This window comes from Cajanus cajan, chromosome 4 (assembly GCF_000230855.2).
Source record: "Cajanus cajan strain Asha chromosome 4, NIPB_CcT2T_4, whole genome shotgun sequence".
In the NCBI taxonomy this organism is placed as follows: Eukaryota; Viridiplantae; Streptophyta; class Magnoliopsida; order Fabales; family Fabaceae; genus Cajanus; species Cajanus cajan.
In genome coordinates, this window is record NC_138520.1 from 55,835,940 (window position 1) to 55,861,490 (window position 25,551).

Consider the following 25,551-nt stretch of genomic DNA (forward strand, 5'->3'; position numbering starts at 1 on the left):
AAACTAGGGTTTTAGGCCCTTTTTGTAAATTGGAACGACCAGATCCAGTTTTGGAACAGCCCGTTCCAGGCTACTAAAACTAGCTTATTTAGGCTTTTAGCCTTCTGATGTCATGTCCTATTATTCTCATGCTTTGGGAGTTCCTTTCCTTGATAATAGACGTCCATTTCTTTGTTTGTATGCCCTCCGAACGAAATTGGGTGTCTGCAACACATTAATAAGAAGTTACTTAAATTTCTCTTATTTATAATTGTGAGAGTAAAATATTATAATTTTTAACTTTTATATGGACTTGTGGGATTGAATTATTTTAGTTTATTATATTTGTTTAAACTTATGGAATTAAAGTACTTTAACACCTCAATTTAATTTTTATATCGAAGAATCTTGATTAATAAAATTGTGTACAATATTATAATAATTTAAATTTTGACTTTTAAACTATTATTTTTAAAAATAATATTATTAGAATAAATAGAAATTATTATTAAAATATTTTTAAAATTATTTATTATTTTTTAATAAATATTCATGAATCCCTGTAGATATTAAAAAAAATTCATAAGTATCCATTTAACGGATACCTGCATAAATTTGAGGATAGATACTGGATAAATATTTATCATGTAGCGTAGGCAACAAAAAATACTACCTACACTCATCTTATCCCGTTAACATCCCTAAATATTCACTATTTTTGAATAAATATTTTCTATATTTTTAAAACAAAAAAAATATATATTCTTTATAGTCCTTATTACAATACATTTTTAATTGAATTACATGAATCAGTAAAAATAGTTATGTTAGTTAATTTATTGAATTTATAAAATAAAATCATAATTTATCAATTTTACCTTTCTTATAAATAAATTTCTATGAGAGATGTCAAGATATAACTCTATATTAAGATTTATGCACTAATACCAATAAAAATAGTAAATAACAATTAAAAAGTTTAAGAGGTAAAGAAAAGAAACATTTATTTTCATAATCTTTAATGGAAAAAAAATTAAAAATAAAATTAATATTTTATAAAAATTGTAAAGTGTCTTATAATGAATACTACCAATTTCTTCTAAATTATACTTTATCATAAGAACTAGAAGGGGTATTGTTTATCTATCTTAAAATTAAAATTAAAAACATCATTAATTTTGGAGGAAAATTGTTTATGAAGATTAAATCAAATTTTGAAAAGATAGACGGAAATTTTTTTATAAAGATTAAAATTAAAACTTATTCATTTTTCTATCCATAGACATAATTCACATATTATCCCAAACCTAACAACCAAAGATTAATCTATGCTTACAAAACATAGTTTTCACTTGTCAAACAAAATTTTAATCTAGACGAGAATCCAATCTAAATGCACCAAAACTTATTATGTAAACTTATTTAATCACTACATAAATGCGTATGTGGTTTCTTAAAATATTTTTAATATAAAATATTTATAATATTCAAGTATCTAAAATCTAAATTATAACTGTTTTTAACATTTTTTAAAAGTTAAAAATAATAACTCCAAAATATTATAATATACCTGTTTTTAAAAACAGAAATAAGCACAAGGCATGGATATCTTATTTTCTTTACAATAAAGTTTAGAAAACAATATTTCCTAGAGTAATTTGTCTGCAAAATATGTTCTTAAAAAATTGGCTTATAACCCTCCATTTGTAGTCATTCCCATCACCCTCAAGGAATAATAGGTCACAAAATATCCATGATTAAAGTTATAAAAAAATTAAAAAACAAAAAAATAAAAAAACGACAAGCTTTAACTATTTTGAAAATCATGGAAATACTAAATTATTATAAGAGTGCTAACAACATACTTTTTTAATACACTCTTTTATTAGTTAAAAATTATTGAAAGTTACAAAATCAAGAGAGAATGTAATTAAATAGTGAGACCTACTAACTTTTTGTATTTTTAATAAATTTCATCCAATTAAAATGTGAAAGAGTGTACTTCTAATATTTCTCTTATAACTAAAATCTAACTAAATTGAAGAAAAAAAAGTTATGGAACTAAAATCACACATTAATTAGTAATATAAGAGGAATAAAAAAGGCAAACAAGCCTAAAGATACTGCACCAAAACATGCACTAAAAATGTCCATTGTGTTTCACTTATCATTTTCCTCTTTAAGAGTCATTTCATTCATTCTACTTTCAAATTTATAGATCAGTCACACCATACATATAAGAAGGTGAAATTGCGCGATGGAAGATGCAGAAACAGATCATATGATAAAATATAGATTTGTTCGTGGAACAAATCTTTCACTATACAGTTAAAAGCACACCACTTGGAATCATGTCATTTGGAACACTTAATTCCAATATATGTTGATATAGATGCATGTCGTATAGCCTATAATAAAAGCAACACAAGTCGATTACATAGTAGTTAGGGGCCACATTTTTCATCAGAACCTTGAAACTTAGGAACATGATGCTCAGAACTCCCTTTCTGGGAACATGATAGGAGCTACGAGAGACCATAAGTACAGTAGAGCAGTTGCCCAGGAAGTGACAATCCGAACCCACACAGAAGGCCACCCCACATCAACCAACTTCCCACTCTCTCCAACAGAGGTTGACCAACCAGTCAGAAGCATTGCAGAATACATGCTAGCAAGAGAGAAAATCAAGTGGAAGAAAGCATATGAATATGTAACTGGCTTGGCTTTCTCATTCTCTTCTTCTTCCTTCACATCCAACGGAAGCAAAGGCTTACCTGTAGAATCATCAGAGATGGCAGATTGTTGGTATTAGCATGCAGCAAATTTTTGTAATTTAAAACTAATCAAATAACCGTGCAAAAATTCATTATTTTCCCCCATGGCATCAAATTCCAAAATTAAATTCAGCTTTGTGGCCAACAAAATCATTAGATCTCAAGTTCAAATATTTGGTTGCCAACTTTTGAATTGTGCATCTTCACACAAGAAGGAAATATTGGATTTTTGGAATTTACCAGCACGAGGGGAGCTTGGTGGGGAAAGCACCGCAGCAGAAGATCCAGCACGCACAGCAGAATAAACAACAGATAGAACAGTTGTAAATAGACCCAAAGTAAGGGTGCCAGTGGAAACAGCTTTTGAGTGTTTGTGAAGGCCATTGCATTCATAATCTCTTGGTTCACTAGCCAGGGCACTATAGCAGAGATACGTGCAGTATAATGATATTACTGATGCAGGCAAAATGCTTCCATTTACCTGCATACGAAAATAATTCAAAATTCACGTGTCTAACTAGTTCCCATCTAAACAAAGTAAAATTTCAGCAATTTTATCCTTCAAGACAAGCTTAGAAAATTTCAGTCAAATCCCAAGCTGACAGGAATAAATATACTTTTAACACCATCTCTACTAAGTTCCCACTCCATAAGAAGAAGAAAAATTGAACCAAAATAACAAAGATAGCAGATAAGAAACTAGATTTTAACTATGTATTTAACTTGAAACATGGAAAATTATGATTTACAACTTCCAAGCAATGACAATTCAATATCATAGAGTAGACAAATTTGGAAAATTAATTCTGCATGTGAAAAGCAAGGAAATAAAATTAATGGTTAGCTACAGTGAAAATCAAATAATGAACTTACTGCAGGATGCAAAGCCACTATGGCAAAAACAAATGTGAGAATCAGGGTCATAGTAATAAAGAAGATATTGAGTCCACAGTCTTGTCCAGATGGTGTGAAAAAGTGAAAGAGAACTCCCGAGAATGCAAACGATCCCACATAACAAACAAGTGAAACAACAAATAGAGCAACATACCTGTATAAAACAACAGATAAATACTGAAATTTTCATTCAAAACTATAATATCAACTTATCAAGTAAAGAAAATGACATTAAAGGAATTAAATAATAAAGCAATGGCTAAAACTAACCAGAATTGTTCATCAAATCCAACCCATTTGTCATTCCATCCATGAACAAAATCCAACAAGAGCACGACTTGAACAAGAAGAAACATACCCGAGCCGAACTTTGATATTGACTCTGCAAATTAAGACACCTCGTCATAATCATAAACAATGAAATAATTTACATTTTAAATGCCTATGAATGTACAGACACCCCTCTTTCAACTCAATCTGTTTATTTAAATACAAAGTCATTTTCTGTATCTTGGTTCTTGAAAATTTACAGTTTTTATGAAGACTAAATAGCAAACTGTTTTTCATGTTGAGATTTCAAACATAATGTGAATCACTACATCAGGCTTTAAAAGAAAACAACAAAATGCTCAAATGATATTCAAAACAATATTTTGATTCAAAGATGTCACCCCATATTCAAAACAATAGCTCAAACAAATAAGGTATATTACTTTAAAGTATTAGATTTATTATAACAATTTCATTACAGCTGAACTTCCATCATCCAATAATCTCAGGCCCTCCAAAAGTTCATATGATGCGCAGTTCATGAATAAGTTGCATAACCAAGAAATAATTTTTATTATAGTGGACTATGTGAACATCAAACATCCATTAGAAGAATGCACAGAATCCCATTAATAGATTTCAAATGATGAAAAGAAATTGTCAGTGTTAATTGTCAAGTTGTTAACCAAATTCTGGTACATTATGAATGCAGTTACCGGATTTTGATTCAATTCAATCTTATGAATCGTAAGTCTCAGGCAGTCAAACTGCAGCTTTGACTTATTCAAGTGCTACAAGTCTAGAGGCACAAAGAAGACTTCTTAGGTGTCAGGCATGAACCTGAAGAGTAGCTCCTTTTACCATTCATAAATGGCTACATCCTAATACTATTAAATGTTATAGTAATTATACTATCTCTTATATGAAGTGTAATATAGGCCCAAGTACAAGACTCGAGCAAAGTAGCAGTCCAAGCAGCTCAACATGTGTGATAATAAACTGATATTATATTAGAAGAATCTCAGGTTCATTACAGTAATCTTTTCATTTCAGCTGTACATCCATCATCTAATACTATCAGGCCCTCCAAAAGTCCATGTGGCAAGCAGATACTTTTATTTTAGGGGAGAAATAAACATGGGACACTTGGGAAATAACTTTCATTAGAAGAAGGCAAATAAACATGGAGACACTTGGGAAGTAACTTCTTCACATAAATGAGAATACCATTAATAGATTTCAACTGATGAAAAGCAAATGTCAGTTTTAAGTTGTTAACCAAACACTGCTTTCATTTTGAATGCAATCATCAAATTTAGATTCAATTCATGCTTATGAATAGTAAGTTTCAGGCAGTCAAACTGCACCTATGATTCAAGATCTCTCAAGTCAAGAAGCACAAAGAAGGTTTCTAATTAAAAATATACAGGCATGAGGCATGAACTGAAGGATAGATTCTTTTTCCATTCACAAATGCCTACAACCTAAGAACATCCTAACACTATTTAATTTTAATTTTATACTCTCTCCAGTCCTTTATATAAGAAACAAATAACTAATTTATCAAAACCAATAAAAGTAGTTAAGATGGTTAGTTTTCATTAATAATGTAATACAATTAACTTTTATTCCAAAGATAGCCCTTGAATTGATTAGTTTAAATAAGGGCAGCATTAAATGACACTACACCTAATTCAAGAGATAACTTTTTCCACCAATGAGTGTAACTTGTTGTTAGTGCATTAATAATAAATGCATGGGTATATAAGGATTAAGGAAATTAGTAATTAATACATCTTAAAGTAGATACTTGTTTCTTATCATTAGGACCATAAAAGTGTACCCATTTGTTTCTTATATAAAGGAATGGAGGAAGTAGTAATTATACAATCTCTTATATGAACCATAATAAAGGCCCGACTACAAGACTCAAGTAAAGTAGCAGCACGGGAAGCTCAACATGTGTGATAATCAACTATTAGAGATCAACGGAAATTACATTAGAAGAAATTCTTACCATAGAAGCTGACGATCTCATTTGGAAGGAAAAACATAAAGATCACCAGAAGGCACCAACAGATAATTTTAAACATCCAACCTCCGTGGTGCATATTGTCCCGAGGATCCTTCTGAGTTTTCACACCAACCATCAAAATCGCTAGAATAGTGAAAAACAGAAAATTGCCCAAGCTAACCCGCAGAACAGCATCTGTTTCAAACCATTCTCGGCTGGGAGTCTGTTTGAAGTGGTTGATCCCTGCAGCATTAACAAAAGAACATCAGCTCCATCCAATAGCACAAAACAATGATATTACCCTCATCTAAGCATTTCATAAACCTCACCATGTCCATCAATCTACCCTCATCTGTATTATCCATATCATAACATTACCAAAACAACTAATTAACTTGCAAACCAACTTAAGCTCAGGAGAAAAATTTATTAAAAAAATATTATACATGATTTTAGTCCTTGAACTATTGTCGATTTTTGTTTCTAATTCTGAACAAATTTCTACTAATTTCACTCCCTAAACTTTTGCCAATTTTCGCTTTTAGTCCTTGAACTTTTAATTTCCGATAACATTTAAGTCAAAAAAACTTGTTCATGGACAAAATTTTCAAGGACCAGAACCAAATAAATTCTGTTCGGACTAGAAACAAAATTTGACAAAAGCTCAGAGACTAAAAACATCTTCAATCCAATACGTGTATTCAATATGAAATTAGAATTATGTAACAACAATCTTTTTAGGAACAAATTAAAGACAATAACCTGGCTCCTATGCTAAAACCCCTAAAACTGAGTTTTGATCATTTTCAAGGAGAGCAGCACGCATCCCTCCTTCAATTCCAGAAGAAGAAAAAAATTGTTTCAAACCCCCAAACACTTTAAGCGAGTGACGAAAAATATTAAAGAATTTAAAACTTGTACACGAAATTGGCGATTCAGATAGAAGATTAAATCGATTACTACAGAATAAAAAGAAATGGAAAAGGAGAGGAATTAGGGTTACTTACAGGGAAGTGATTCCATGAGAGGAGCAGCGACCTCGCGGAGAATCCAAGCGACGACGAGAGAGAAGGCGAAAAGGCCGCAGTAAGCGATTCTGGCGGAACGACGGCTGATTCCCGAAACGACGGTCCTGCAGGCGTCGCACGCGCAGGCCGCGCAGCATGACGCGAGGCACGAAGCTGCCCACATCGAATTAGGGTTTCAGGATCGAGCGAGGCTTGGTTTGGGGGTTTTGATGAGAGGAATTGGAATTGAATTCGGTTAGGGCGCAGAGGAAGAGGACGAAGACGAGTGAAGAGAGAGAAAGAGCGAAGATGAAAAGAAGAATATTTGGCGTCGTGACTTGGGATTACCTGTGACTTGACCTGTCACCTGTTATACCTTTCCTTTCATGCCGCGTCGTTTGGGCGAGTTCTGTGATATCTTGTATCTTTTTGGGGGCATCAAAAAATATGCGATGCGAGTTTTGGGGGAAATGTGTCATATCCTATATCTGTTGGGGCGTGAAAAAATATGACAAATAATCCTTGAAACTTGAAAGACACTTAGGGGGGTGTATTGGATTAGGATTTTAAAGGATTTTTTTAGTGAAAAAAAATCCTGCGGATTTTAAAAGACTTTGCAAGATTTTCATGACTTTTAAGATTTTGTAGGATTCTACAAGATTTAAAATCAAGATTTTAATTGATTCTACATGACTTTTAAATCAGGATTTTAATGGATTCTGTGGGATTTTGTAGAGTTTTGACATTTGATAAGATTTAAAAAAAAAATTCATACATTCAAATTTAAAAAGAGTCAAAGATAAAAATAATAAAAAAAATAATAATGTCTAGATAAATAATAATAATAATTCTCCATAATATTCTATCATCTTTTTATAGCATCCACTATCAATTGTAACAATTCATCGAAATCCTCCTTGGTCCAAGCTTCATAGTTTTCTTTCTCTTTTCATTTTTCTTTATTATTTCTATGTGAATCTCCCATTTGAATTACTAAAATAATATATGTTGAAAACTAGTTATATAAATAATTATGGATAAGAGACAAAATCAATAAAATTATATTATTATTTTTAGAAGCACACCAATTATACAAGATCGAATATATCTTGGCTATCCAAATGGATCAAATATCTCAATCATTATAAAAAAAAATATAAAAACGAAAATATAAAAACAAAAGATAATTTTTTATATAAAAAAAATCAGTATATTCGATACTGAGAAAATATTTAGATATATAATCTTTTTATATAGACGGAAGTATTTAGATATAGAGAATATATATATATATATATATATATATATATATATATATATAGTTATATATTATATGATAATTTTTAACGATATTTATAAATGTAAATTATTCTAACAAATATTTTAACAATATTTCATTTTTTAAAAAATAAGCTAATGAAGGCATAAATCCTAAACCCTAAAAAATTAGATATTGCAATGTCTTATGTTAATTTTCTTTTTTAAAAATATTAAAAAAATCTTAATTTCACAATATAAAAATAAAAAGAAAAATTTATAGTAAAAAAAATAAAATAATTGTTGAGTCATAAAAGGAGGGATAAGAGTAACAAATTCAAGGGAATGAGAGAGTTCGCAGTTTTTATGCTAAGAGGGTTCTTCCTCCAACTAAGATCCATTTTCATCTCATTCTACTCACAGAAACCCTAACAAATTCATCTTATATATATATATATATATATATATTTAGAGATTATGATATCAATTTCATCTTTCACCTTTTTCTTTTCTTGACGTGTGTTATAAAAAAATTACCACTTAAAAGTTGAAATTTCAAGCATTTTTTTTGTTATATAAAGGAACAAATTCAACTACATAGAATAAAATAAAGCAAGTCAATTAAAGAGAACGAACAGAAAAATAGAGCAAGTCAATGACACTATCATTTACATATCAGAGTTTCACAAAATAGGAGAATGAGATGAGAACAGTACTACAATATTATATATGAGCAATGAACAATAATGTAGTATTATTAGTAGAGAAAAAATGGAGAAGACATGAGCATAGAAAAAAAAAAGATGAAAAACTCACTTGAAAATTATTAAAACACTTGAAAAATCACTTCAAACAATCCTTCAAAATCCGTTGAGTTTGGATGGGATTGTTTTATGAATCTGGTATTTATAGATAACACTAGAAAGTCCTTTAAAATCCCTATCACACAACAATCCTTTAAAATCCTTATATTTTTGAATACCAATGGATTGTTTTTAAGTTGTAAAAAATCTCAAATGAATACCAGTGGATTTTAATGGACTCTTTAAAAAATCTTGAAAATCCATATTGAATACCACTGGATTGTTTTTAAGTGACATAAAATCTTGATTGAATACCAATGGACTTTTTTACTCAAAAAAAGTCTTTTAAAATCCTACGAAATCCTAAACCAATACACCCCCCTTAGTAGTTCCGTAAATTATTTTTAAATAATAATAATTATTATTTAATAATTAGAAGAATTGAAATATTTCGTTATTCTAATAATTATATATAAATAAATATTAAAAATTGTACAAGATATAAAATTTTTTATTTTTTTACATTCATGAAATATAAAAGTTCACTTAAAAAAGTAAAAATCAAGAGGTTAATTATTAAAATGTATCTATTTTGTAATAGGTATAGATAATTAATTATTAAAAATATTGAAATAAAATTAAAAATTATAATTTATAAAAAAATAAGTATAAAAATAAAATTTTTAAAAATATAGACACTAAATGAAATAATCTCTTTTATTAATAGTATAGGTATATGAATTTTTATGTTACTTTAGAGTATTTTTAAACAAAAAATTATCTAATTCAATTTTTTATCATAATTTTTATAAATTAAATATTAATATTTAAAATAAATTATTAATAAATAAAAAAATTTCTATTATATAAATCATTATCGTTAATCTAGATATAATTTATATATTTAAAAATATTTATTTATAAAAATTTAAAATATAATTTATATATTTAAATATATATATATATATATATATATATATATAATTTAATATAAATTTTAATTATATATAATAAATATGTCTTAGTATTATATACATTAAAATACTGATAAAAAAAATAGGTAAAATTTCATCTGTCTTTCGCTTTCCCATTTTTTCTAATTTTTTTAAACAACCATTTATGTTGTGTAAAGAAAACAATCGTTTGTCTTCGTTGTTTAATCCAATCATACATGTTATCGGGTAGAAATTAATTATTAAAAAAATAATAGATATTTTGCAAGTATAATATAATGATAAAAAAAATGAAAAGAAAAAAATTAACCCAAATATTCTCAAGTTTTTTTTAGAAAACATATATCTTCACTTAAAACAATCATGTTTAAAAGTTAAAAGTTAATTAGATGAGATGATAAGATTTATTAAGTGGAACAATCTTTTTCTAATATATGTTATTCTTTAAATACAAACTTAAAAAATTCAATCACTAAATTAATTATGGTAATTGAAGGAAAGGGTAGGAATTTATACATGAAGAGTTTTGATCATTATTGCAACTATTTTTAGAATCTTTCAAATAGATCCAAAAAAAAAATTCAAAAAATTATTTAGTGATCAAGATAATTTTATTAATTTATTATTTATTACATCAACAGAATATGATAATCTTATATCTTAATTTATCTTATTAGTTTAGTGTATTTTTTATTATAAGGATAGCTAGATTAAAAAGCAATAGGATAGGATAAGTTTTCTACCCTCTTATTCTATACATTGTGTCTTGTATTATATTATATTACTACTATTACTATAACTAGTGGGGATAAAACAAAAGGCATTATTTGCTTCCATTTAAAAAGAAAAAATAACAAATTAATTATCTTAATTATGTATAGTTATTAAAGATGAATTTGGAAGGATAGAATGGGACACCAAGGAAATCCTTTTAATTATCAATTATTAGTATAAATTAACAACAAAATACATAATAAGTATAAATATATAATATTAAATATTAAATCATAAAATATAACAATATACATTATATAATATTAATTTATACAATAATATGTAATATTATATTATATATAATAATATATATATATATATATGTGTGTATATACTAATTTATATAATAAATTATAAAATTTACATTCAACATTTTATTTTATATATAATTATAATATTTTTTGACAGGTAAATATAAAATATATTATTAACTAAAATATTAAAATAAAAAATAATTATTTAAGTATTTTTTAGAAAATTATTTGAAGATAATTATAATTTTAAAAATAGTATATAATTTAGAAAAGTAACTACATAAATAAAAATAACTTTAAAATCATATTTTTGAATTTGATGTTTTTAAAAATTAAATTAATACTTATTTTTTTATAAAGTTATATGTAATTTTAGTAAAATAGAAGTTTTTACTTAAATATAATTTATATAATATCTTATTGATATATTTTAAATACAAAACATATAGTACGATAATATTGTCTTATATGTTATCACAGTATGCATCAAATATGTGATAAGATTTAAGTTTATCGTGCACTTATCATATTTTGGCCATCAAACTGATAGTAAAAGGATTCAGCTTTTAATTACGTAAAAAGTAGAGTTATTAATTAATATACCACACAATATTGATCAATCATGTATTACATATAAGATAACATAATGGTTAAGTTCAATTGGTCTTTTATTTTATTTTTAAAAATTATTTTAGTTATTTTTATTTAAAAATATTTATGATGATTTTAATCTTATAGGTTTAGATTGATGAAGGTCTTTAAATCATGTCTCAAAATCCACAAGGATTATTATTTTAGAATTGTAGCTACCCGACTTGATTCCTACACTGTACGACACAACTACTAGCAATGAAGAACATTTAACTCAAGACTATAGATATACAAATACCAAAACCTATATTATACTACAAGTTGGAAAATCAACTAAATTTTTAGGTGCAATATAACTACAGTAATCTAGTAATATAACCTATACATCCTAAATTATCGGTCAAACAACTAGTGTATCTATACAAAACTACCACCATAAGGTAGTCAACAAAATGTCCTCTAGCTCCTATGTCACTAAGTGGCCTTCACAACAACTCTCCAACCGTATCCCTATCATGTTCCCATATCGCGTATGATAATCATATTCTATACCACATGAAAACATGTAAGAGTAAGCTAGAGTAAAAAGGAACAACATATATGCATATATATATATATATATATATATATATATATATATATATATAGGTGCGTGTGTGTATGTAAACAACACAAAAACATCACATCAACTCATCTTCAACAACATAACAACAGAACATCACAATATATAATACAAGTCAACATTACAACTTTACTTCAACGCAGCAAACACATTACATCACAAATCAACACAACATAATAGATCATCTCAACTCAACATAGCATATGGACAATATAATGAACTCGAACACATCATATGCTCAACATAGTATCTCATATATGTTGTCACGCATTTAAACTAGGAGATCTCCTACAATATGGAGTGTGAGTAGTTTAAGCGGTTTGAACTTACCAAGCTAATAACATAGGGTGATCTTTTTAAGTTTGCTAAATCAACAACAAATTGGATATAAATCCACAACACAATAACTCAGTTTCTCGGATGTTGCCACTTAAATAAGGAAGTATAGTACTAATGTCAAGATAGAATAATTGGTACGAGCCTATCATGACATTAGCTAGCTTAACCAAGCCTCTTATGAGATTAGCCCACCGACTACCCTCTAAATATTATAACCTTTCGATACTCATTTAGGAACTTGGTGTCAACTTCATACTTTATTTGGTTAATCACTTGTAAACAGTATAGCTCGATCTAACCCCTATATTGTGATCACTTCATAGATGTGTGTCTCGACATTACCCACACATGATACCAACAAAGTCCTAGAGGAGAAATAACATAGCATCCACTTCAAGAGTTGACTTCTCAAGAAGAGTTTTTAACAAATTGGGTTCTTAGAGCGCCACAACACACTATCCACACAATAGGATAGGCAACTTTCAAAAATATCTCCTCTAGTTATAAGTGGTCAATACAACAACTCATTATATTTTCAACACAGCAACACACAACTTTTCAACTCATATTTTCATCATCATAACTCATTTACAACACTATAATCAACATGCATCTCAACAACACATCATATTTTTAGTATAACTACTCAATCAACACACAACATGGTCAACACTCAACGTACAACTCACAACTAACTCATCATATAACAACTTAAACCAGTAAGAAACCAACACTTTATCAATCAAATCATCATGTTTTACTTCAATCAACTCATGCCCGATGCTACTTACCTTGCATTTGATGTCATCTAAGTAGTGAGTTCTTTGTTTCACCCATGCCCAACACTACATAACCCGTGCCCGGCGTGGGTAAGGTAGAGGCCCTTGGGACCTCACGCCTAGTATGGTAAAACACAATGTTTAGTCTCATCTCAGGCAAAGAGTCTCTACCTGAGTCTCGCTCGACGTCATCACCACGATGCTCAGTGAAAATCAAACAAAGAGCACTGCCTTGGCCACATTAGGCACCACACAACATTGGGCTCGACGTCACCAAGTCAAAGAACTCCCAAGACATCCATACCTAGCACCATTTAACCACGCTCAGTGTCATTCTAACCTGAGACGAGTCTCTCTCCTCACGCCCAACACCACCAACCTTGCGCTTGGTGTGATCGAGACAAAAAGCCTCAAGTTACAACAACGTTTAGTGCCTTGAAGGCGCACTCAGTGCAACATCAAAATTCTTCATATGCAATACTTGATTTTAAGCTATAACTTGAAATCCAATAGAAATCCAACGCATGCAACACAAAACAACAATTACATACGTCACAACAAATCCTTAAAGGCACTTTAAATTGGCATGCAACCAAAAATCAACTCAAATCATCACATTCTTCTAAAAACCCTTAAAACATCAACTATCAACTCTCAACACCCAACACTTTCTAATTTGTTCCATATTTAGCCACGAATTTGAAATGAATTCGTGGAAGTTACAGCCAACACCACCTTCAACAACTCAACAACTCCATAAAAGCAAGAATCTAGTTTCCTTTATCTCGGGTAACTCGGCTCCAAGGTAGAAGAAGAACGATCGACTACATAACAAATTCAATGGCTTGATTCGAGGTTTCCATTACTTGAATCACAATAACACCACTTAGAAGAGAATTGGAAAAAAGAATAAAAGAAGATTGAGAGAAAAGAGCTCACAGATCAGAGACTTTCTCTCTAGAATACTTTCTCTAGAAAGTTTAGGGAAAAAGTTTATGAGGCTCTACTGAAAATAGAAACCTTATATATTTTTCCCTCCATGGTTAAATTGGATGTCTACCAAGAAAACCCCTTCTCAATAGCACTAAAGCTCTAAAGGGATCCTTAGACTCCAGAGCCTCTTAACTCTAATAACTTAACTTAATAACATAAACAACTAGGAGTAACAAAATACTATCAAAACTTATAGTGTTATAATACTCCCTAACAATAGAAAATTTTATCTCCGAAAATAGACTTACTTGGGAATAAAAATGGGTACTGTTTTCTGCACTACTCCTCAACCTCCCAAGTAGCCTCACCAATAGTTGCATCCCATAGAATCTTCCCTAAGTCAATAGACTTGCCTCTCAACTCCTTTAGCTTATGATCAACCACAACTACATTCTCTTCTCATAAGTCAGGTTCTCTCTAACCTAAACTTAACCTAGCTCAACAACATGACTTAAGTCATGAACATACTTTCTTAACTAGGAGACATGAAACATATCATGTAGGTTGGAAAGGAAAGGTGGCAAGGCCAACTGATAAGCTATCGGACCTACATGATGAAGGATCTAGTAAGGACCAAGGAATATCAACGTTAACTTCTTATCCCTTACCGCCCTTCCCACTCTAGTAGTGGGTGTTACCTTAGAAACACATGTTTTCCCTCAATAAACTCCGATCCAAAGATTTTCTCTTCTTATCAGCATATGATTTCTGTCTACTCTAGACAATCCTTATTCTCTCTTGAATCTGCTTCACTTTCTCAGTAGTCTTTAGTACTAACTCCAACCTCACAACTACTAATTCACCATCTTGGTACCAACATAGAAGAGTCCTACATCTCTTGTTATACAAGGCCTCAAATGGTGCCATTCCAATACAAGCATGAAAACTGTTGTTATAAGTAAACTCCACTAATGGTAGGACTCCTCCCAACTCCCCAAGTGGTCTAGCACACAAGTCTTCAACAAATCCTCTAAGGATTGAATAATCCTTTCTAACTGGGCATTTGTCTATGAATGATATGCAGAACTCAACCTCAACTTTGTCTCTAAGGCCTGGTGTAGACTTTGCCAAAATCTATAAATGAATTTTGGATCTCAATTCGAAATATTATTAGAAGGCACCCCGTGCAACTATACTATTTTCCTCACATACAATTGCGTCAACTTCTCTAAGAACCACTTAATATTGACGAACAAGAAATGAGGGCACTTGGTCAACTTGTCAACAATTACCTAGATAACATCACTATTCCTAACTGACCTCAACAACCCCACAATAAAATTCATAGTGATATTATCCTACTTGTATTCTAGGATCTCCATCATCTAAAGCAAACCACCTAACTTTTGATGCTCAACTTTCGCCTTCTAACAAGTTAGACAGACCGCCACATATTCTACAATTTCTCTCTTCATACCAGATCACCAGAAAATCTTCTTGAGATCTTGGTATATTTTAGTCATACCAAAATGTATGCTAAGTTTTTTCTTGTTTACATGTACATATTTGGGATGTTATAACCCATAAGTGAACTTATTTTCTTATGTTATCATAGATTTTTTTTTTGGTCAAATGTGATTAGTTCATTCTCATATATGTATGTGTTGTCATATATTTATAAATTACTTTTGTACAAGAAATTTAGGATAGTTGATTTATGTCAAGTGAATGTTATATTATATTCATGTAATAACTTATCAAGGTGTTACAATCATACAATTATTTGACTTAATTGCATTTTTGATCCCTTAAGAATAATAATTGTGCAATTTTGGTCTCCAAAATTTTAATTGAGTAATTTTAGTTCTTTAAAGATTGTAATTGTGTGATTTTAGTCCCTCAAATATCATAATTATATGATTTTAGTTTTTTTCATTAAAAATTTAACAATTTAAAATATATATATATATATATATACATATACATATATATATATAATATTTTAAAATTATACAATTTTTTGCTTATTTAAGTTAACGTATATTATAATTTTTGTTAATGTATAAAATGATATATATTTATTATTAATAAATAAATAAAATTTATATATTATTAATATTTTAATATTATTGATAAATTAATATCAATAATATCTTTAGTATATTTATAGATGAATTAATAATTTGATAAATATAGCTTAGCATATATTAATATACTTTTACAAAAATATAAATATATAAGATAAGATATATATTTCTAAGTAATATACTTATATCTTTGTAAAAGTATATTAATATATAATAATTTATATTTATCAAATTATTAGTTTATCTATAAATATACTAATAATATTATTGATATTAATTTATCAGTAATATTATAAAAATAATAATATATAAATTTTATTTATTTAATAATAATAAATATATATCATTTGATACAATAATAAAAATTATAATATACGTTAACTTGAATAGATAAATAATTATATAATTTCAAAACATTATACGTATATATATTAAAATTATTAAATTTTTAATGGGAGAGACTAAAATGACACAATTATGATATTCGAGGAACTAAAATTGTTCAATTAAAAATTAAAAGACTAAAATCGCATAATTATAATAGACTAAAATTACCCAATTAAAACTTTGTGGATCAAAATTACACAATTGCAATACTTGAGGGATCAAAAATGCAATTAAGCCCAATTATTTATAAAATTTAAGTTATAAACTAATTTTAATATATAGTTTTTTTTTCTTAGTGAGATGAAAGAGGTAGAGTATAATTAAATAAATAAATATAAAATTATTTTTCCTAACTTTTTTTAACAAATAATAAAATTACAGATATCTTAAAATTGTGTAATCATACCGATGAAAAATAATATAAATAATATATTTCATCGTAATAAAAGCTTATCACCTAATTAATTTCCATTATTAAAATTTGTTAATTTATTATTTTAAAAATGATTAAGTGAAACGATATTTATTAAAAATTATTAACCCTAAGATTGATATTCAATTCTAATTCAGGTTGGCTGAATATCGAATTTCTTCAAAAATCCCATTTCCTCAAACACAGATTATTTTGCCTCTTTGTCTATCACCTCATTCTACCCGTAGCTGCATACGCATTTCTTTCTTCACGCACCATCTCAAACGCTTTTGCGAAGAAAGAAAAAACGTTATTTTGAGCTGGACCCATTAGCAAAGTTTCGAGTTTACTCAAAGGTATCTCCTTTTTTTCGTTAAATTTTCATTTTCCACTGCTTGTGGCACCTTCTGGGTTAGTTTTCTGATTGGAAATATCACTGCTTGTGTATTCTCTTTGTTGCTTAACTGTTAACTCTCAGAACAAAGAGAGCTTTATGTTCGGTGAAGGGGTATAGAATTATACATTTCAGTGATTTTTGGTTGGTGGTTTTAAAACTTGGGTGCTCACTAATTCTTTGATTGGTGTAAAGGTTAAATAGCATCCCTTTTGTTTATTTGTTGGGGCAAGGTTTTAAATTGTGGGCATGGTCGTGATTGTCACAATCCTTTATCAGAAATCAGGCCATTGTGTGGCAAAGATACTATTAATACATCAATATTTGTTTAAATTCTTATTAGGTTGAATTTGACATGTGGTATTAGTTACAGTGTTTTTATTCTCTAATTTGCTCGTTAAGTATTCTGTGGTTAAGTTGAGAAAAATGGCAGAGTGAAGTTTTGTGGATTATAGGGTATGTACCTTAAGTGTGTTGGTTTCTAAACTCAGGTATCGGTTAACTATGTTTTATCTTATCAATATTATGCTTTGCTTGAGTTGTTATTGTTAAAACTCCGATCATCGTGTTTAAACTTTAAAGACTTATTGTGAGTTGAAGATTGACTATGAATTTGGGCCAATACTTGTTTTGAAGAATTACTTAGTCTCAAAGTTTGACTATAGGGTGAATCTTTTTAGTATAATTACATATTCAAACTCCCTGAAGCTTCTTAGTGACAACACTCTTAAATATATACAAGTTTTTGAAAACTTGTTAGTGAGACTGTTTGTTTCACTTTTTTCTTAGCAGTCAACATCTCAGAACAAAAATAAGTTTTGCTTAGTTTTTTTTTTTTTTTTGAAATAGGTACAAAATAAAGTGGAAATTGTCGTACAAAATGTCCTCTCATTCATATAATTTTGATCTAAAACAAATCTTTACCTGTCTCAATTCTTTGTTGTTACTGACCTGCTTTTCCATCTATTGAAACAGAAGTTTCGCCTTTTCCTTTTGTCCCTCGTATAACACTCAATCAAGCAAATAAGTGTGGTAGATGGAATCCACAAGCTCCAGAATCAATGTTCCAAACTCAAGACAATCTTCTAAGCGGCTGCTGTTTGATCGCCGCTATGGATGGGTGTAATCTCTCTCTCTCTCTCTCCCCCTCTCTTATATCTATGAATCTTGTCCCATATAACCCATTCTATAGTTTTCAAATAGTAAAGCTATGATTACTATTGGTTGCGTCTGACAGAATTGATGAGTGGAAAGACCCGGCGGAGGAAGCACTTGATGGTGGCCGAGGAATGTAAGATATACCTCTTCTTTTAAATCTTTTTATTTGGTTTCTGAGTGGACAAAAAGTTCACCCTTTACTTTTTTAGGCATGGTGTGATCGTCTGTTTAATTTTCTTATTAAAGGAGTTCAAAAAGTACATGAAATTCTACATCTTTGCATTTTTGCGGCACAAGTTAAGCAACAAAACCACTATTTTATACTTGACTACTTGCTAATCATTTTTCCTTCATTTTCTGTCAAAAGGTTTTGCATATTGCCACTTGCCAAAGCTTTGGTGCAGAAGGCCTCGCAATCGGTATGATGACCATTTTATCATTGTTAGAAGTATTACTTTGATTTGGGCCCAACATATGCTTCCTTTAATTTTATTTTCTAGATTTTATCATCACTATCAGTTTATTGCTTTCAGTGTTTTTAGCTTTCCCATTTTGATTTATTCTTCTTATACCTTGTTAAAATATTTTCATCTTTGCTTCACAGTAAGTTTTATTAGGTAATGTCTATTTGTTATTCTTCATTGGTGTTGGATTTTAGCTTTTTTCATAGACACAACAAGCCTGACTTTGAAAATGTAAATAAATAATGCGCGTGTACGATCGAGATTAAAGACTACGACCATCAAATAGAATGTTTAATTCACTGTATATCATGGGGACTTGCTAGCCAGGTATATAAAAGGCTGAATTTCTGAGTCTATTTGTATAAATTATCATATTTGATGCAACATGATATTACGAAACTACAAGAGTGACCGTTAGTTTGTGGAATACAGCTCCTCTTGATCTGAGATCTCAAGCTTTCAGTTGATGTGTATTTTACAGTACTCGAGCTTGATTATTCAATCAAGCAGTAGATGCTTTGAATACCTTAACTTTGTGATCACCATATTGTGTTATGTAAAAGAGGAGGGCCTAACCACAGAAACTAATAAAGGCTGTGGAGTAGGCTGTTTTAAAGTCATTAATAATTTACGATGATTTGTCAAATAGGGTTTAGAAGTGCAGAGGATAAATCTTCGTGCAAGTAGTGTAAGTTTGAAAATGTTTGGTGTATAGATTAGGGTCTTACTAAAATGCTGGGATCTGTAAAATCCAATTTGTCACTAGTGTTGATGAACCGGGATTAATGAGGTAAAGCAATAGTGATGAATGGATTGTCTGTATTTCTCAGGAATCAGGACCAGTAACTTTTCAAAGAATTGTTTTTTTTTTTTTTTTTTTTTTTTTTTTTTTTTTTTTTATGTATCTAAATGTGTAGTAGGAAAAATTATCCTAAACGTGCAAGGAGGAAAGGCAACTTGATCAAAGCACAGTTAGTGTCTAATTTTACTCGTTAGAATATGTATAGTCCCAACTCCCAATCACCTATTTATGTTTATGATATGAATAAATTTACCCCTACAGCCCAGTGTTCAAAAAAGAGCTACTCCATCATTAAGCTTATGTATGTCTTCCACGTTCCTTTTTTTGTAGGTAAATTTTGCAGTAATCTCGGTAAGAAAAGCTTCAGAAAAGCCACAGTTGTTTTCTCATCAGATACTGCAGAGTGCTTTAGATGACAGTGTTCGGAGTTTTATGGCATCCTTGAAAAACGTTGGGAGTAAAGGTTTCATCCTCAACAAGAATTGTCAGTCACAAGCTTCAGATAGCTCTTCCCACACAGATAGAGAAAGGAATGAATGAAGGAAACAACGTTAGCTTGTCATCAAAAGTTGGTGTTCTATTTAATACAACTATGCTAAAAATGCTTTATGATAATTGTCATTATGTAGAATTTTAGTTAATTAAGGAGAAAAATATTATAATCTATGCATACAATGCAATTTATCATCCATTATATGCTATCATATCTATTCATTTCTAATATACAATTTCTAAAATTTGAATTATTAGGTTGCGTTTCGAGGGTTTGGTTAGCATGATTGTGTGATGTCAACATTTTTTCACGAGTCACCCTCCTCCAACGTAACTATTTTAGAATACCATGCCTTTCTAACACCAAGAAGTAGATGTTTTATCACACTTTTATAAACGTTAGAAGCACTACTAAGAAAGCATAAAATAAAAAGGAAAAATGTAATCAACTTCTTTATAAAGTTAAATTAGCTTATGCAAAAACTATTTTATAAAAGTTTTCTCTAATTAACTTTTTTGAAAATTTATTTTTAATTTATGCATAAGTTAATTTTAGTTTATGGAAAAATTTATTTTGATTTTATCATAAAAAGAGGGATTTATTTAATCTAAAAATTAGTTTATTTAGATTTATTTTATTCAATAACTCATATTCTATATCAAATTTTAACAATGCACAGTTAAGTCTACAAAATTTTAAAAAAATTTAAAAATTAGTTGATATTTTATTTCATTATTTCAAATGGATGAATAATTATAGAAACATTATATATGTTGATTTGAATTAGTGAAATAAAGTATTAAAAAGTTTTCAATTTTTTTTAAAACTTTGTAGATTTGATCTATGTATTAAGAAATTTTAATTCAACGGTTGAATCATTGAAAGAATATGAGTTATTGAGTAAAGTAAGTTTAAGTAGATTTACTTTTAGAATAAATGAATCTCTCATCTAATCATAATCATTATATAGGTACTCTTAAATTCTATTTTTTAATGATTATTCTTCTTTGTAACTAATAATATTCTAATGTATATGTTAAGATTAAATTTTGTAAATTAATAAGTCTATGGAACCTATTAATTCAATTTATAGAAAAGATACATATTAAATTAACATAGCCTAATAATCTATAGTAAGTTAACTATGAGAATAATTATGATAAATATTGTTAATTACTTATATAAATTCACTTATGACATCATATTTTGTATATTTTTATTTTCAAATCCAATTCTTTAGCATTTTCTTTATACTTATAATGAAATAATACTAACAAAATGTTCATTACACTTATAAGGTTAGAAAGCATAATATTATTTTGTTCAAACATAATGTTTGATTGGTTCAATGAGTGAACATTTACACTATGACAAGTGATGGTAAAAATTAGCTATAGGCACTCTAACACTCAAGTCATTAAAAATTTCAATAGAGTAATTCAATTAGTAATAGAAAAAGAATACACCAAATTTGTGATGAGGAACCTTATAGTGACCACTAGGCAAGAAAAGAGAGAAAGTTTGTTGTTCTACATGGCCAAATTATTACTTGATGTGTTGTATGAATGTCATGGATGAACCGCCAAATTGATGCCTAACTCTAAAAAGTCTAGCATGTAATGAGCTAAAATTAATATCAAGTAGGTGAAGATAGATCAAAGTGTGCTTCACAGATAAGTCATCGCAATGGATTTAGCTTATCTAAAGTGAGAAGATTTCACTTTACAAAATAAAGTGCAATAATAATCGTTAATTAAATGATAATAATAATAATAAATATATAAATAATTTTAAATTTTATTATACATGTATTTTAGGATTATCAAAATATGCCGATTCGACCCACCTCAACCTACTTTTTAAGTGGGTTGGCCTATCCCAATCCACCAAATTTAATGTTCAAAATTTTCTAACTCAGCCTAGTCTACCAACCCAACTATTTTTTTCAAAAGGATTCTAATTTAAAATAAACTTCAATCTAAAATAATCTTTAATTTAAAATAAAAATTGTTAAACTAAGTATAATGCATACAATATTATACTTAATTAAAAAGTGTACAACATTAAATAATAATAAAAATTGTCATTGGAATAATTGTCCATTAATATTAAACTTCTTTGGAGAATTAAGTAGATAAATCTATAACAAATTCATGTTGTATAATATCAACTTTATCTTTCTCTACAAAAATGATATCTTGTTAAAATAATACACATAATGGTGGATCTTAACTAAAAATTTAAGGGAAGCCATAAATATTGATCAAGTGATTTAACAAAAATTTATATTTCTCATACAAAGTCTCAAAATGATATATTGATACAAAGTAGCAATAAACATACAAAAGATTAAGTGTACCTGTATTTAAAGTGTTGCTCTTCATTGCTTCAAAGACTTAAAGTCATCAATAATTGACTCAGAGTTAAAAGTTTCATCTCTCTTACTTGTGTGTCATTTGCTTTATGTATAAAAAAAAAGTCTTTTAACTTTTAAAATCAAAATGATGGGTACTGGCCATGACCCACTTTATTTTATAAAAGCATAATTTCACGTTTTGTTAATTAATTATAGCCTGTAGAACCAATAGAATATATATATATATATATTGGTGGATTCGATTGATAGGAGATATAAGTAAGGTGAATAATCTAATCCATTATGAATTTAAATTTAAAGCAGTCAGTTGTGAAGTCTCTAATGAAGCCTAGAAAACGAGGTATGACTTGAGCATAAAATTTAAGGCAAAGTATCCCAATTAGCCCATATACAAGCAAGAGATTCGGTTTAAAATTCTCCTCTTGGCATCATTTAACAAATTAATCGGTTAAAGTATCGCAATTAGCCCATATACTGCCATGCCCATTAACCCATTAAAGATAGATATCACGCCACAGGGGCAACCCAAAAACAATATGAAATAACTTAATAGGACAACACAATGATACTAGACCAAGCAAATTAAAACAACTTCCAAGATTATCATATCTAGAGTCCAAGCCGAATAGCAAAACTGAAATGGAGTTCAGTTCGGTATACACCTCGAAACAAAATTTTAAAACACTAATAGATATACTACTTAGTACTTAACAGGGGCAAGGATTTGAATTTGAGAACCAAGCTTCTCATCTGCAATTTTCTCAGCTTTCACCCTTAATTTGGAAAGCTGCTTCTTCCTCTCATAAGAGAGCTGTGCTCTTTCCTTCCTCTTCTTTTCCAGTTCCTGTTAGCAACATAGCAATTAGAATGAAACAGCAAACAAAAGAATAAAATTACAACAATACAAAATCTTCTGGTGTTATTTAGGTTCTGTTAAAAACCAAATTCTTAAAAAGAGGGAAATTCCTAAGGAAAGACAATTCAGTAAAGTAAATACTCACCCTGATAGTATCGTAGTAGTTCCATCCAACCTCAGACGACAATTTGCCTAGAAGACAGAATTTGTGTCCCTTCTGAAGCCTCAAAACCCTAATTAATTCCAATGATCACTTCAGCATTCTTAACAATAATAAAACATCCAATCCAGCGAAGAAAAGCCCAAATCCAAAATTTCAAAACAAAAGCACAAAGGGTAAAACTCACTTGAGAGCATCAGGGACAACCATTCTCTTTGTCTTGTCATAAGGAGGAGGAATACCCTCATAAACCTTCAACCGATCAAGAGCAGCTTCCCCACGCTTTGTCTTATGCGGGATCATTCTACAAACACAAACATTCTCCTCAAAAACCTTTCCACGATTGCAAGTTCACAATTTTCAAAAGGCAGACACACTAGCCCTGACAACAACATCAAAATCAAATCCCACTTACTAGGAGGGTGTTCGAGAGAAATTATGATCTCTCATTTCAGCTGATTTTTTTCGGGAAAAAAAATGCTCAGAACAACAGCTTAAATTTATAAACTGTTTGATTTTTCCTAAAAAATAAGCTGACTTTACGAAGCTTATGATTATTTTTATCATCTTTCTTTTAAGCTAATTTACTATACATAAAAACTGATTTTTATATCTTTATTGTACACAACAAAAAAAAGTTAAACATCTTGAAGTAGTTTTCAGCAAACTCACCTAAACAAAATTTCATTTTGATCATAATAGACTATAACAATAATTGATTATTCATACAATCCATACTTAAAATAATGTAGTTTCCAAATAATTGATTGTCCATATTATTCACACACACACACAGTTTCCTACACGGATCACTCCTCCTTATACCCAGTCAAAATAAAATCCCAGCTCTAAACATTAACCTACCCAGATTTTCCCACAACAAATTTCTTTTCAACGAAAGCACGAGAATCTCATCACACACACATTGAAGCTCAACAAACTGGAAAGACAAAAATGCAATTAATTATTTTTTGTAATAAGAGGGGAAAAAAAAAAGACGCTGACCCACGAACGGTGCGCCAGAAGATCTTAGAGGGGGCGCGGAAGTGAATGGGACCATGAGAGGGTTTGGTGTTCATGCGTTTACGGAGGAAGCGCATGTACTTCATCTTCTGCCTCACGAGGCCGCCGGAGATGCAAATCTCCTCGCACCTCACCACCACCACCTTCTGTCCGTTCAGAAGCTCCTTCGCCACGATGGAGGCGAGTCTTCCCAACATGTGGTGGCGAGCATCCACCACCACCCTCTTCGCGCAGATACCTGACCCTGACACCATTTTTCCTCTCTCTCTCTCTCTCTCTCTCTCGGTTGTTCTATTCTGTGTCTGCTAGGGTTTTGAGTTTAAGAGGGAGCCGCAGAGGAATTAGGGTTTTTTGTTGCCGGAGAGCGTGGGTTGGGCTTTTTACCCAATGGCCCAAAAGATGTCGTAGTTAATTGTAAACCCAACTACAACCTTTCACGGTGTGAAAATTTTATGAAGAAATATATTATATTTTTTTTGTGTATTAAATATATTTATTTATAAATATAATATAGTTGTAAATATTTAAATAATTTTTTTTATAAAATTATTATATTTATATAATTACTTTTGATATGTTTAAAACAATATAATTAAAATTGGCAAGATAAAATATTAATAAGATTAGTAAAAAATATTTATCATTAGGATAAAATTAAAGTTAAAATTTGTCTATCTTGTTTATTATTCAAGTGC

General features: G+C 29.4%; 3 protein-coding genes across 3 annotated transcripts; 1 reads left to right on the plus strand and 2 right to left on the minus strand.

Moving 5' to 3' along the window:
• Nucleotides 1-2,244: 2,244 nt before the first annotated feature.
• On the minus strand, nt 2,245-7,343 carry LOC109802424 (Serinc-domain containing serine and sphingolipid biosynthesis protein). Its single transcript, XM_020363794.3, has 6 exons — nt 6,939-7,343; nt 5,935-6,174; nt 3,918-4,029; nt 3,627-3,801; nt 2,994-3,234; nt 2,245-2,753 (listed from the first exon to the last, which is right to left on the minus strand). Exons 1-6 carry the CDS (start codon nt 7,120-7,122, stop codon nt 2,473-2,475), a joined length of 1,233 nt encoding a protein of 410 aa, XP_020219383.2. The 5' UTR covers nt 7,123-7,343; the 3' UTR covers nt 2,245-2,472.
• Nucleotides 7,344-17,293: 9,950 nt separating this feature from the next.
• Nucleotides 17,294-20,638, plus strand: LOC109802526 (uncharacterized). The gene is made up of 5 exons (XM_020363923.3): nt 17,294-17,485; nt 18,499-18,645; nt 18,761-18,814; nt 19,049-19,100; nt 20,278-20,638. The coding sequence occupies exons 2-5, from the start codon at nt 18,560-18,562 to the stop codon at nt 20,485-20,487; spliced, it is 402 nt and encodes a 133-aa protein (XP_020219512.1). The 5' UTR covers nt 17,294-17,485; nt 18,499-18,559; the 3' UTR covers nt 20,488-20,638.
• A 2,748-nt stretch (nt 20,639-23,386) lies between these two features.
• LOC109802304 (large ribosomal subunit protein uL13w) lies at nt 23,387-25,186 on the minus strand. Its single transcript, XM_020363615.3, has 4 exons — nt 24,839-25,186; nt 24,021-24,137; nt 23,819-23,906; nt 23,387-23,661 (listed from the first exon to the last, which is right to left on the minus strand). The coding sequence occupies exons 1-4, from the start codon at nt 25,108-25,110 to the stop codon at nt 23,518-23,520; spliced, it is 621 nt and encodes a 206-aa protein (XP_020219204.1). The 5' UTR covers nt 25,111-25,186; the 3' UTR covers nt 23,387-23,517.
• Between the last annotated feature and the right edge of the window lie 365 nt (nt 25,187-25,551).